This window comes from Ursus arctos, unplaced genomic scaffold (genome assembly GCF_023065955.2).
Source record: "Ursus arctos isolate Adak ecotype North America unplaced genomic scaffold, UrsArc2.0 scaffold_3, whole genome shotgun sequence".
Taxonomy (NCBI): Eukaryota; Metazoa; Chordata; class Mammalia; order Carnivora; family Ursidae; genus Ursus; species Ursus arctos.
In genome coordinates, this window is record NW_026622985.1 from 47,194,129 (window position 1) to 47,209,076 (window position 14,948).

At 32.6% G+C, this 14,948-nt stretch overlaps 1 protein-coding gene across 8 annotated transcripts in view; it reads right to left on the reverse strand.

The window, feature by feature from the left end:
- The window catches only part of SNX13 (sorting nexin 13), a 127,772-nt gene that overhangs the window by 25,229 nt on the left and 87,595 nt on the right, over window positions 1-14,948 (reverse strand). For all 8 annotated transcript variants that reach the window (XM_026507038.4, XM_026507041.4, XM_026507035.4 and 5 more), the window contains 4 exons: window positions 12,394-12,498; window positions 11,729-11,861; window positions 7,477-7,514; window positions 3,184-3,253 (listed from right to left, as the gene is read on the reverse strand). In XM_026507038.4, the coding sequence (XP_026362823.4) occupies window positions 3,184-3,253; window positions 7,477-7,514; window positions 11,729-11,861; window positions 12,394-12,498 (346 nt within the window). The remainder of the gene's footprint in view (window positions 1-3,183; window positions 3,254-7,476; window positions 7,515-11,728; window positions 11,862-12,393; window positions 12,499-14,948) is intronic.

Genomic DNA, 14,948 nt, shown 5'->3' on the forward strand with positions numbered 1-14,948 from the left:
CTGATGCGGGGCTCGATCCCAGAACACCAGGATCACACCCTGAGCCGAAGGCAGATGCTTAAAGACTGCGCTACCCAGGCGCCCCAGGCTTTCCAACTTCTTGTGGATGACAGATACCTCTTCCAGACATGATCTTGACACTCTTTGTTTTTTCCCCAGACACTAGGCTGTTTTTCTCATTCTTCTTTCATACCACCCTACATCTTTGTTAATCTGCGTTTCATGTGAAGGGGTTCCAGCTTCCTATTATCTTAGTCCATACCACCTGTTCGAAACTTGAGGGACATGAAAACGCCATCAAAATCAAGATAGCAGTGTTTATGCTCCTGTGAGCTCCTTGGTCTCAACTCCATTTCACTTCCCTAAACTTATTTTTCCTCATGGTCTATGGCACCTGTAGCTTTCTCTCTTCAGCTATTTTTATTTTACTGTGTTCAGCCTTTCTGTGTGTGGAAGGCAGGATTTCCCAAAGCACTTTAGCCTACCACTCTGACCACAAGTATAAATTGCTCTTCTAATAATAGATTACACTGATCCATAATTGTGGGGGGATAAAAAAAGTGGCCAGTTTTGCAGCTAACTATTTTGTGTTTAGTATATATTAGGCAAAGGAGGGTTTGCATATAGCATCTTAGTAAATTATTTTAATAACATAAAAGCTAAAAATCTATACTGGCAAATGCAGTGCAGACAGAAGACTCTTTTAAGCTTTCATCAAAATTATTTTAAGATTTGTACTTTCTACTCAAAATTGTCCTTAGTTCCCTTTCTAGTATCAGTGTGCGTGATTTGACAAAATATAAGACATGGGACAGACTTTGGTCACCTCGCTCTCTGAGACTGTAACTATAGGTAACACTATTTATTATTCACTGTTCACTCATTCCAGTCATTCCTCTCTCAGAGACCTATGCAGAACAAACAGCACAAACCGTTTTCATCATGTTAGAGAACCACCACCACTCAACACAGTTAGCGTGAAACAAGGGAACAGTTTTATCTGTTGTGTTCAAGATGGGTTTGGGGAAGGAAAACAGAAAACAGAAGCCAATTAGGCAGCAAATCATAACCAATTAGAAGTTAACAAGAGCAGGGACAATAGGAAGAATAGAAAAGAAATGAGAGGAAGAATGTAAGAAAGCATTCTAAAGAAGAATTACCAGATTTATCACAAATTGACAGGCAGAAGAGCTCATGACTAGGGTGCATGCACAATAGGAAGAATAAAGAGCTTGTGCAGAAGATAAAAAGGTAATTTGATTTTAAAAAAAGGTAATGAGGTTGCATATACTGAATATGAGATGATGGTGAGATATTACTATGGAAATATTGTTTTCATTAGGACAGTGTTACTCACAGCAAGTGATGTAAACTATTTGTCAGTAATCCATAATCAGATAAGGAACTAGGACCAGAATATAAATCAAACTCATCACTAAGTACATTGCTTAATTTAGCTAATATTTTTTAAAGCAAGATTTCACAGGAAGAGAAGCAGTATGCAGTAGTCTACGGACCACTCCTTGAGAAGCCCTTCACTAGACTCTAGTTCTGCTTCCTGGACTCTCTGGAGTCCAACTGGTAAAATATTCATTGAACAAACACTAATATATAATGCCCACTCATATATAATTAATAATGTAATTAATGAGTCTCATAACAACGCTATGAGGTAAATATTATTGTTATTATTGCATTTTATGGATAAGGAAATTGAAGTACAGAGGAGTTAAGGAACTTGCCGAATTCACCCAACTATTAAGTGGCAGAGCTGGCGTTTGAACCCACGGAAATGGACAGAAAGTAATGCTCTTAAAACTATATTATGCTGCCTCGTTAGTATTTATCCATAAGTTTGTCTGACAAAAATAACAGTTTATTAAAAATGCTTAGTATAATACTTTCATACATCTTAAGAAGCTAATACTTGCTGAATAAATGGATAAAGCAGCTAGAAAAATCACAACTTTCAGAGAAAAGAAAGAGCTACGTAAGAAATATGGACATGAGTGTCTTCCTTGAGACAAAGTTTAAGGTCTTTAAGAAAGAAATAAAAGGGCAAATACTAAACATTTGCAGTTTAACAAAGACTTTCATATTTGGAAGACAAACCAACAAAGAAAAGAGAGGTTTTTAAAAAGAATTTTAAAATTTCAGGAAGGAAAAATGAAATATCTACAACAAAAGCTAGAAAGAAAAGCAACAGAACCTCTGGTTTTACTGACAAAGCTGTTATCTAATGACCTTTATAAGCAGAGTAAGAAATGCACCAACTAACTGTAAAGGATAAAAGAACAACTTAGACAGCAATTATAAATAACTTATTTCAGAAATATGGCAGGGAACACAATGCAAAAAGAGACCCCAGCTCCAGTGGGAAGCAAAAGAAAACAGAGATCTTTAAAAAAAACCTGCAAATTATCTTTTAAACTGTACTTGCACTATAAAATCTCTTTTTAGTTACCTAAAATGTAAGCACGAACCTGAACTGAGATACCTCAGTATGGTAATATTTCAAATGTAATCTGACAGACACACTCCTATAATCTAGGAATAGTGAGAGACCGGATAAGTAAACCATCACTATCTACTACTCATTGACATTATCTAATAACCCAATGGCAATGATGGAAATAGATTTTTTTCACAGTTCACTAACCATTTTGCATGTATGCTGACTGACTCACAAAATTTTAGGTTTCTCACCTCATTCAAGCATTTCTTAAGCTTCTGTAAACTCCTATACCATTTCATTGACCCACTTATCTAGTCTGACTTTGCATGTATAAAAAAGATGGAGCTAAAATCTGCCCCAAGTAATTTAATAAGAATTATGCAGACAATTATCAGCAAGACGCAAAGAAGAAGAAAAGGTTGGGTTTCAAGAGTTTATTAGCAATGACAATATGCTTAGAATTTAAGCTTTTCCAAATGTTAACAGTAACAATTAGAAAAAGAAGATACACAAGTACGTCATAACATACACAAAGCACTGCTAAACATGATAAAGAGTATATATCAAACCATATATACAAATAAACATAACTGAATTTAATGAAAAACATGCTGCAGAAAAAAATGCCTACAGAACAGAAAAACGGTTTGTAAAAATAAAAGTGGAAAATAATCCAAGAGTAATAATAATTAATATTTGAGTAATAATTATACTACAAAGTCTCTTACCAGTGTCTGAAATGTAAGCATGAAGTTGTACTGAATCATCAGAAGATACGTTTGAAAGGTCATCTAAAGACTTGGAAAAGAAAAGTAATCAAAAAAAATTTTAATTTTATAGGGAAAAAATGTTAAAGCATTCTATATCATATATGCCTTACTCATCTTTGCCCCACGTAAACTGTATATTATTTGTATTCCTCTCCCAACAATAATCCTCTCTATTTATACTAACAGGAGAGAAAAAATCCACGATTAAAAAACTATAAAACAAAGTATTTCAAAAATCAACTTAGTACATCGATTATTTCTTCCTTCATTGCTTATCCAGATACCAACATTTGTTACTTCTCAATTATACTCAATACATGGCAAGGAAAAAAATATGGATAAAAATAAGTAGACATGTTCTTAAGTTACCTTTTCAATTTTTTTAAATGTTGAACTATACTAGAGCCAATTCTGTATTATTTAACATTTTTGTTAATTTAGAAATAATTTTAGATTCCGTATCTATAAAATGAGAATAATAGTACCTACACTTCATAGGGTTATGTAAAGACTAAATAAACATTCAGTAAGACTGCCTAACACCAAAAACGTTACCTATTATGATTACTTATTACATGAAGTGAATCCAGATTCAAGACAGATTTTAAATAATTTTCAAAAATAATTCCACAAACAAAAATTATTGCTGAGTGACCCAAAATGAATCTTTTTTCAACTATGGCCTTTGGGTTTAAATTTAAAACATTTTTGCCTCATATACAAACACCCACACATACCTAGAAGGGCACATATCACACATAATGACAGACTGTACAGAAAGAGTTAACTTGAGACAACTGTATTTCAAATAATAATAATAATACAATATTATATACGTGGAAGTACCAAGAGGCTAGATCTTAAATGTTCTCAATACAAAAAGATATGGTAATTATGTGATGTGATGGAGGCATTAGCTAAGCCCAAGGCGGTAACCATTTTGTAATATTAAACCAATATGTTGTACATCTTCAACCTATATAATGTTTTATGTCAATTATATCTCAATAAAGCTGGAAAAAATAAAATAAACAACAACAAAAAAAAGTTAATTGGAAATTGCTCTCCTTAGAAAGGAATGCTTGCAAGCCTGGCCCTTGGATGACATCTGGGAAATTAGCATTAGGGAAGGCTCCCACCATTCCTTAACCTCGGAGAGTGGTTCACTGTACCTAATAACTGTTTATGCTGAATACCTGCTTTCCTTCTGGGAGTCTGGAATTCTCATATGTACTAACCAGAGGTTTGCCTATGTGACCTGCCTCCAACGAAAACCCTGGTCACTTAGTCTCAGATGAGCTTTCCTGGTAACAACATTTCACATGTGTTGTCACATTCATTGCTGGAGGAATTAAGTTTGTCTAACGTGACTTTCAGGGGAGAGGATTCTTGGAAACTTGTACCTGGTTTCTTCTGGACTTCGTTGCATGCGCCTTTTCCCTTCGCGGATTTTGCTTTATAGCCTTTCTAATAAATCCTTTCCAGAAGAGTCAGACTATGCTAAGGCCTACGAGTCCTCTTAGTAATCACTGAACTTCGAAATGGTCTTGGGGACCTCTAACACACAAACATTATATGATTCAGACATATATTACACTCTAAAAACCACAGGATCTGAATGAACTTTTGGTCCTAACATGATAATACCAATATTACTAGAAGAGTCATTTAAATGACTTAAATGTAGCCATATATGACATAAAGCCATTTAAATTAAGGCAACTGCATTCTAAGAAGAAAGCCAAAAAGTTTACTACTTAGGACTGTTCATTAAGAGAAGCAAAATATGATAATAGCATATAGATAATCCACAGTATTTTCCTGGTCAAGTCAAGCAGACGAATCATTAAATTAAAATGAGTCTAGTCCAGGCTTCACCAGTGACACCCTAAGAGACTTTAGCCAAATCAACCAGTATTTCTTGTACCTCAGTTTTCCCAATGGTACAATGCTGTAATACTTGCTCTACAACTTTGCCAGTTTACAAAGCAAATTATAATGCTCTGAAAAGAAAGAGTGCACTTATTTTTAAGTGGTCACAGGTAATAAAACATCCTGATAGAAACACAACCTTTGTTTTAATATTACTTTTATGTGAAAGATAGAAGCCTCAGAGAAAAAAGAATATTCTACAAACTTTAGATTGTTATCTACTATGATCATCTTCCAATTAACAAGCTATCACAGAGAATATAAAACAACTATTTTTCAAGAAGTATTTTTGTTATTACTATTATAATTGTTAACCCTCCCTTGTAGTAACATTTCAACAGCTAAGCAGTACTTATTACTTTAAACATGTTAGCATCTTACACTATGCAACCCACAAACTGCTAGAAAACTTTGTACCTAAATGTCTTTTTGGCACACTTAAAATAAACAATTAATATTCTTTTCATTAAATATGATGAAAAAACCCAATGAAATATCTCTTAAACATTAGTCACAGGTATAATGCAAATGTAAATATCAAGTAGACGATAAAATTACAATTGGTGAAATAATATTAACTACATTCTGATTTAGAACTGTAAGTATTATTTAGTAAAAGAAAACTGTGATTTCAAAACAAGTAGACTAATTCTGTCCTGAAATAAAATACAGTTTGTAAAGTAATCCTTGGGTTAAGATCCTTGAACTACTTGGAAAAAAAGTTTTTTGTTTTTAAACATGATGCTAAGACAAAAAATGAAAGTTCACACTTACTGTGACAATCCACACAACTATGATGGCACTGCTAGAAACACTTACAATTTACCTGCCAATCTCAGTTGAAAAATTAGTAAATCACCATATTAAATATTTTCTTTCCTTACTATATTGGAAAAAAACTATTACGACCTATTTTACAATCTTAAAACTATTTTTAAAATGTAGCTATCCACTAAAATTTGTCTATATATTAAAAAAGAAAGAATCCAAAAGACTCCAGCTACTTAAAACCAAGTTAATAGATTTATGTGAATAACAAAGTACTGCAAGTCACTGACCTCAAGTGTGACCTTTGTCAACTGAGAGACTGTCTGGTTTCTATCTCTATGTGACAAAGGAATCGCTCTTATTTGAAAAAGCATTTATTCCAGATATGGAATAAAGAAAAAATAGTATTTGTTACTAGTGTTCAAACACTTGTGCAAGCACTACAAATATGAATATTTGAAATTCCAAATGTGATGAAGTTTCATCACATTTGGAATCTTTTTCATTATAAATGAACATTATTGCTAATACTTTCTTCATGCTCTACAAGTTATTCCTTCTCGTTATAAGGCTATGAGGCTATGGAATATAACAAACAAATGGTAATGATGCCAAATGATTTAGGAAAATATTTCAAATGTTACATAATATCTGACATAACACTATGGCTGACTGCTTCAGTGTTTAGGTTGTACTTTGTAGAGTAATAAAACACTCAGTAAGGTTATTTTTTGAAATATAGTTATGTAGAAGACAACATAAGATAATGGACCTGTAGACCATTTATTTAGCTATTCCAAAAAGTATAAAAGAAAAGTAATGTAAGTAGAATAAAAACAAACAATCTCCCTAACCCCCGACAAACTCTGGACTGAAACTTTCATAGAACATAATATTTCTTCCTAGTAGCATTTTACGAAATAAGTTATTCACAAGGATGGATATATAAAAGAACTGAAATGTTCCTCATTTCACACTTCACTGTGAACGTATAAAATGCCAATGACAGCTTACGTACTAAAAATATATCATTCTTAAATTTGTAATCATAAGATAAAGTTGCTTAATTTACTATAAGGCCTTAAGCTTAAAAAAAATTTTTTTACAACAACCAGAACTGGTTATAGCGTGCGCGTTAAGAAATACCTGGAAGTTTTCAGATATCCTAATTTGATATTTCTTTTCTACATATAAAAAGAAAAACCTAATTTCAATGTAAACATTTATATGTCACAAGTTTACTATCCAACATAGCACTAACCAAAGAGTCATTTCAAAATACTAAATATTGGGATTGAAAATAATGAAGTCACTTTTTTTTATCAAATATAAATGAATTATGCAGATGTGACCTAAGCCCATTTTTAAAAATGAAAATAAATTTCAGAGGCTCTTATACGTGAATTTAACATTTCTTTTAAAGCAAATAATTTCTTCTAATATTAAAGGATGACCTGAAAGCTTCTAATATATCATTTATTTATGGTAAGGCCCACCTTTTATAATATTTTCAGGTTACTTTAATAATTAAGTATCCATAATAATACTTACCAAATTTATGCTTCCAGTAGGAGAACCATTAAAAGACTCTGCGGAAGGGGAAATTCAACTTAGTATACAGTAAAAAACTTTTGAAGGAGTTATTTTATCTAAGGTTCAAACACCAAGAATGGAAGTCACCCAAGCAAAGACATAAGGAAACAGCAAGGAAATTGTGGTACACTACTCCCAAACACCTGCCCCCTTAAGCCTCATGGTTTTGCAAGCCACATATTTCAGAGAAAATATGTATGTACCTGAGTTATCCCCCACAAAACACACACCAAAAATAGATGTTCATGTACAGGAGAGCAATTATTAAATATTTTATCCTTATTGTATCATATGGAGTTGATAAAATGTAAACATGAGGAAAACACTACAGAATGAAGTTCATTAGGAAATGTCACAAGTTTTTTGTTAGTTCTGTCTCACTGGATTAGGAAATAGTACAAATAAAATTTTTCTTTCATGTGACGAATAAATAGATTGGTTTGTATACATAATACCTATTATGTCCACTTACTCTCAGTAGATTTGGCTCAAAAACATCACAATCCTAGATTCTTAAATCAATATATAACTAATAGAACAAGATATGTAAAACTCTATATGCACTGCCATTTAATTAAAAAACAATTAAAAATTATTTTTAAAAAGTAATGTTAGAGAGCTAAGTCAATTATACATTATTAAAATTAATTTCTTTTCCTTAAGTGTTTTCTTCTATATCTGAGCACACAAAGTTACCAATTAAGATGTCCCTCTGTTAAAAACACAAATGAATATATGACGAAGCAGTATTCATATATAGTTTAAAGTTAACGTATGGCTTCCAGCAGTTAAGGGATTATTTATGAATCTGGATATCTACATGGGTCTTCAAAACCAATTCCTATCACCTTTAGAAAGAAACAATTGATGTTGCTTTCCAGCTTCAACAACTTTAAATACCCAAGAACATTTCTTGGTTCCTCAGACCCATGGTCACAAAAAGTAAACAGGAAATTCCAACTAGGATTACCCCTTGGTTAATAGCACGGTGATAATTAAAATGAGCAAACAGTTCTCTATCCTCCTTACTCAACTATATACCTCCTACTTCCTTCGGTGGTCTGCCCACCTCTTAAACCTTTCTGCCAAAGACAAATCAAGTTAAAAGAGCAATCAGAAGAAAAACAAGATATAATTTACTTTAGTGATCAACAAGAAGAAGATCCAGAAATAGAGTCTAAAATCAATCTAGGCCCACATTTAGTCAAGAATTTGATAACTGCCTATAAACATTAGAAAACAAAAGAATGATTTGATATGGTGAGAAAAAAAATGTGATTAAAATTAGAACAAAGCATTATTTAAATATTTTTTAAAAGATTGTGTGACCATGTTTTAATGAAGGAGAAATACCAACTTTAAAAATATTTTAAGGCTTAACTAACTAAAAAAAGCAATCACAAATAAAGAGAAAGAGAAGAAAAAAGGGGAGGAGAGAGAACACACGTAATTACAAAAGCCACTGAGCTACCTACCTACCTACTGAAGTTTGATTAAATAGGAATGAAATTTCTTTCCCAGAAGAAAAACTAACAAACAAAAAACCACTAAAGGATACTATCACACATGATAAGACTTGGGCCATTCATTTTAGGTTCAACTGTAGCCTGCATTCCTTTTTTTAAATCATCTATACAATTAAAAACTGGATGAGACAATTATTTCAAAATGTCAAAAAAAAGTGTCAAGAACCTTAATTTTAAAAGTCAAAAATGAATTTACAACAAAAAATATGGGGAAGGCCTATTTTTGATTAAACAATCTTACAAAATCATAAGCATTACTATTTGAAAAAGTCCTAGCAATTGCCTAAAACCTAAACACAGGCAAAAACAATAAACCTCATAACTATTTTTAATAATGCTTCATATTAATACCCATCATTCTACTTTTTTCAAATGGTTTCAAGAAAATGGGTTAGACAATTTCTTAGTTATAAGATGTATAAAAAGCTCACCAATGAGGACAAAGAATATAAAAAAGCAATGTCTTAGAAAGACAAAAGATATATTTATGTATATAATTCCTAATTAATGATTCCAATGTGAAGGATGACTCAGTGGCTGATACGTAAGAGAAGTACATTTACTTTAGATCAAAACTAGTTGCAGAAAAAAAGAATTTTAATGTACTTTATGCTTTAAAGTAAGTATGACGTTTTGGGAAGTTTCAGACGGCTTATAAAAAAAATTGGTTCATCAGTTGCATACAAGACAACTAACTAGACTGCCTAGAAAGATATGAATAAACGTTAAAGTCAATTTACAAGACTTTAGAAGAGTTCTTACACTATAGGAACAAAAACTACTGCCACAGAATATAATGCTACTATCATCATTTTAAACTATAGATTACTTAGAAGCTCATACAATTAGCCAATTATGATTCACCTTATCTTCTTTCATTCTGGGTCATATAGCAAATCCACAATACTAAGAAATCTCTAAAGTAGGGGAAATTAAAATAAATAAAAATATTTATATATTCCTTTCTGGAAACAGCACTGCTACTTGCAAATTTCATAGCAGCTCTGTAAAAGATTTTTCAACAGAGACAGTAAATACAGATATACTGTATAATAAACTTGAGGTACGCTGAATTTTACTACTCAGCTCCCACAGAAGTACTCTTTTTTTTTTTTTTTAAGATTTTATTTATTTATTTGATAGATAGAGACAGCCAGCGAGAGAGGGAACACAAGCAGGGGGAGTGGGAGAGGAAGAAGCAGGCTCATAGCGGAGGAGCCTGATGTGGGGCCCGATCCCATAACGCCGGGATCACGCCCCAAGCCGAAGGCAGATGCCTAACCGCTGTGCCACCCAGGCGCCCCCCACAGAAGTACTCTTATAAAAAAAACAAACTTCCTTAATTATGCAATCAAATCCAGTTAAAGGAATATTACAGGTCTACAATAAAACAAACCGGAAAGAGTATTAATTTAAAAACTCAAGATATTAGACCAACAACCAATACAAAAGTTATTAAAACTCAAATGCTAATACCTGTAACTGGATCTCTTAGATTATTTAAAAAGTAAAATCTTACTAATATAGACCAGGGAAGAGGGAGGGGAGAGAGAGAAGAGGGAAGGGTAGAAATCTGCTATAACAGAGAATTTTTTTAAAGCAGTGCTTACTACTTAATACATGTATCTCCAACCCCAAGTAGTCCTGCCCATTAAACCTATTCATAAAGTAAATGATTAAAATTACTCTCTTAAAATAATTAGTCAAATCTTTCCCATTTCCTTTTTATTTACATTGCTTATTTGAACATCCTGGGAAGCTTATCACACCTTATATATTTAATTAGTTTTGTAAGTACTTCTGAATTGGATCACCAATAAAATGGTCATTGGGCTTCACAATATGGAGACTTATGCTCTAAGGGCTGCCTCTCACACTATTTTTTAAATAACTGCTTATATACTACTAATAAAAACTGGTATTTGTTTTAGTTTATAAATCATTCTTATATACATAATTTCCTTTAAATCTGACAATGATGTGATAATGACAAGGTAAGATATTACTATGACAAAATTATTATTCCAGATTTACAACTGAGAAAAATGAGACTTATATTGTTTGGCCAACATCCCTAGGTACTAAGTAGTAAAACAGGAGTAAAATCTAAATATTCTGATTCTCAAAGTCTGCTTTCTTCATTATATCATACTGATAATATCCTCATTTGAAAAAAACTGAAAGATTGGAATAAAAGACTCATGTAGTTTCTTCCACCTTATACTGTGCAAGATTTGGAAAACTGTATTATTAAAGAGAAAAAAAATTGTTCTTTTTAAAGCAATGCTTTATACAGTTTATGGTACACTCTCAGGATCATGACTTGTTATCTCATTTAATCTTCTCAATAATCCCACTGTTAGTCATGAATATCTTTAGTTACTAGCAAAATGGAAACTACCATAAAAAATATTTGGGTGACAAAACTCAAGAAAACATTTTTCTTTAAGAATTCGAGGCTTTTAGACTTATGTTCTAATCTGTTTCTAAATTTTCAACATTTTAATTTAGTGCAGTAACTAAACTTGTCATTTATAGAGTTATAAATATTTTACAATTTATATTGGGCTTCAAGGCATTTTTTATCTTGCTTGAAACATCATCTTTTAGTGAACAGTATATATATGGGAATACACTTATGTATACACACACACACACACACAAGTGCACACGTGCCACCTTACCTCCATCACCATCATCTGATCCTCTGAAACTAGGATCTTTTAACATATCCAGCTCAGCTAACATGCGCACGTAAAGTGCATTCTGTCTGAAGGAAGGATAAAATCTTTCATCTCGTAGCATCAATTCATAAACCTTATTGAAATAAATCAGATATTCCACCATTAATACAGATAATGCAGTAAACCTACATCACAACTAATGATTTCTCAACTAATTTCACAACTAATGGTCCCTCCAGTACCTAAGTGCGTTGAAAATGGTCCCAGTGCAACACAAGTCACATGACAGGTTATGTAAAATGTTTTAGGAAGTAGTGTTCTCTAAGTAACAAGTCCACATAAAGACTCCAGGAACACAGTAAAATAAATTTATGTCAGGTCATTTATACATCATCAACTCATCAAATTCTAAGACTATACAACTAGTCATTTGGTTAGATTTAAATTACAACCCAGCATTTAAATAACAACCCAACATCCTCCCTTGTCATTTAACAAAAAACTAGCCTACCTTTTTTGTAAATGAGAAATGTTGGTTAACTCATCTTTTTAGTTACCACTATACTTTTATGTTTCAATAACCTTTTAAAAAATTAATTACATGCATACAGAAACATACATTATTTTCATAAGAAACATATAATGATAAATGTTACATCTAATACCTTCCTTTGAATGTCATCGAAGATTTCAGGGGTTGGATCTTCATGATTCAAAGTATCTGCTAATTTTGCCACCAAATAATCATCAACAGTAACTCTTGGAGATGCCTAACAGAAAAATAATAGTAGTAATGACCCTTTTGAGTTTCTAACAAGTTAATTCTTCATAGTAGAAGAACTACATAATGGAACCATATTATTGAAAGTAACTGGTAAAAAATCCTTGATTTGTAAACAACACCTTGACGTTTAAGAAGGCTGAAATAAGAACCAAACCTTCTAGTCATCATGTACTATAAAGTACACTGGGAGACAAACCTGGACTTAAATCTTGACATATGCTGAGTTAGTTACCTCTCAATAGGCTTCATTTCCTCAGTCTGCAAAATGGAGACAATACCACCTATGGTTCTTATGTAACCATATTAATATTTCACCACATTAAGACAGATTTATCTGGGGCACCTGGGTATCTCAGTAGGTTAAATGTCTGCCTTCGGCTCAGGTCATGATCCCACAATCCTGGGATTGAGACCTGCATCCAGCTCCTCACTCAGCAGGGAGTAGCCTGTCCCTCTCTCTCTGCCCGTCCCCCTGCTCACACTCGCTCTCCCTCTCTCTCCCTCAAATAAATAAGTAAAATCTTTTTTTTTTTTAAGATCTTATTTATTTGATGGAGAGAGAAACAGCCAGAGAGAAAGGGAACACAAGCAGGGGGAGTGGGAGAGGAAGAAGGAGGCTCCCAACAGAGAAGCCTGATGTGGGGCTCGATCCCAGAACGCCGGGATCACACCCTGAGCCAAAGGCAGAGGCTTAACGACTGCGCCACCCAGGCACCCCTAAATAAGTAAAATCTTAAAAAAAATAAAAATAAAAAAAATAAAAAGAGATTTACCTAAGGCATACAAGCATAGTGTCTGGCACATAGGAAACATTGTCATGAGGAGTTAGTGCTGAACATCCAGTAGTTCTGGATGTGTATTTAATATAACTGCCAAAAGAAGAAGCCAATTGTTACGTATTTAACACTAGAAACAATCTTTTTAAATAGCCTTTAAGAGAGGACGCTTCTCTTAAATCTGGCTTTATAATGCTGCAGCAAAGTTCCAGTGTGATATGGGAGGGCAAAAAATATAAAAAGTTGATTTTTCCAACAACTTCCATTTTAAAGTGTATAATATGACAGTAAGCCACAGAAATATAAAATCTGATGTTCAATGTGAAAAATGTCTTTATTGAAAGAAAAAATGCTGACAAGCTAGAAAAACGGTCATCTTTGGCATGCCAACTTTTCAATTTTTAGCTCTGAAAGCTCTGAAGAATGAGTGGTAAGGATGGTAACTTCTAAAGAAACTTGCACAAGAACATATTGTCTAAATAATTTCTCTATTCTACCCAACAGAATATCCAAGGGAAAGATTGGATAAATACAGAAAAGGAGAAAAGGTTTAAAGAGTAAGTAAACAGCAGGGTATAAATGTGTAGGAAAAGGCCTATACAATGTCTATTACTCCCTGGTTCACTCTATATTCTACTTAGAAAACCTAAGTAGATTGTGAGGTGGTTGGGGTTTTTTGCAGGAGGAAGGGGAAAGTGCTTATTGGTTGTTTGTGTAGAGGAGGATGTGGTGTGGTGGTGGTGGTGGTGTGTTTTCCCCTGAAACAAAAAAAGAACTAAACAACTTCAAGTATGTGACAAAAATTAGAGAGGGACTGATTTTAGCTAGTTTTGTCCTGTCAGTTGCCCTCTAAGCTCATGGAACTCAGTTTCTAGGAAAAAGATGCAAATTTGAAAATCATAACATTTTACATTTACTTAGTTTGCTTTTTCCTATAATCTCAAATACACAGAACTAGATTAGGACTCATCCTTGGTATAATGTGATCAACACTTTTAAAGAGTTATCATGGGACACAACCAACCAGATCTCCCCATTAAAAAAAGTAATAAGAAAAAAAAATTATGTACATTTTTTACTACTTTAACATAAAAACACAAAAATGTATTTATCCAAAATTATCTATTAGTCTGTATTCTGTAATTTTTCCACACAAATGTGGTTATTTAAACAAAATAAGAGGAGCAATTAGTAATTAATAAGACTAATTAAACAAATAATGTTTGAGAAAAACATAACTATTTAGGTTTTGTCCTCCAATACACAATTTAACTTTTTAAGCTCTTTATTAGATATTTAAATATTGTAGGCTACATTACTGTGTATTGTTAAAATGCATAAATATAAGACTTTTTAAAAAGCTATATACCAACAATAAGACTAAACAGGTATTATCTATATTTAATTAGGAAAATTACTTTCTTTTTATTCCATGATCCCACAGGATATTTATACTTTTTTGTGTTTCCTTTTTTAACAATATTTCTCTGATCTGCCGGCAGACTTTAGGACATCACTTTTTTGTTGTTGTTTTAAACCAAGTGGTATAAATGAATACAATCAGATATAAAATTCACTTTGACTTTCAGCTCTGTTCTTAAGCCTACATTAGTAAAACCGTTAAGGCACAGAGTAATGACATTTTACTTAACTAAAAACT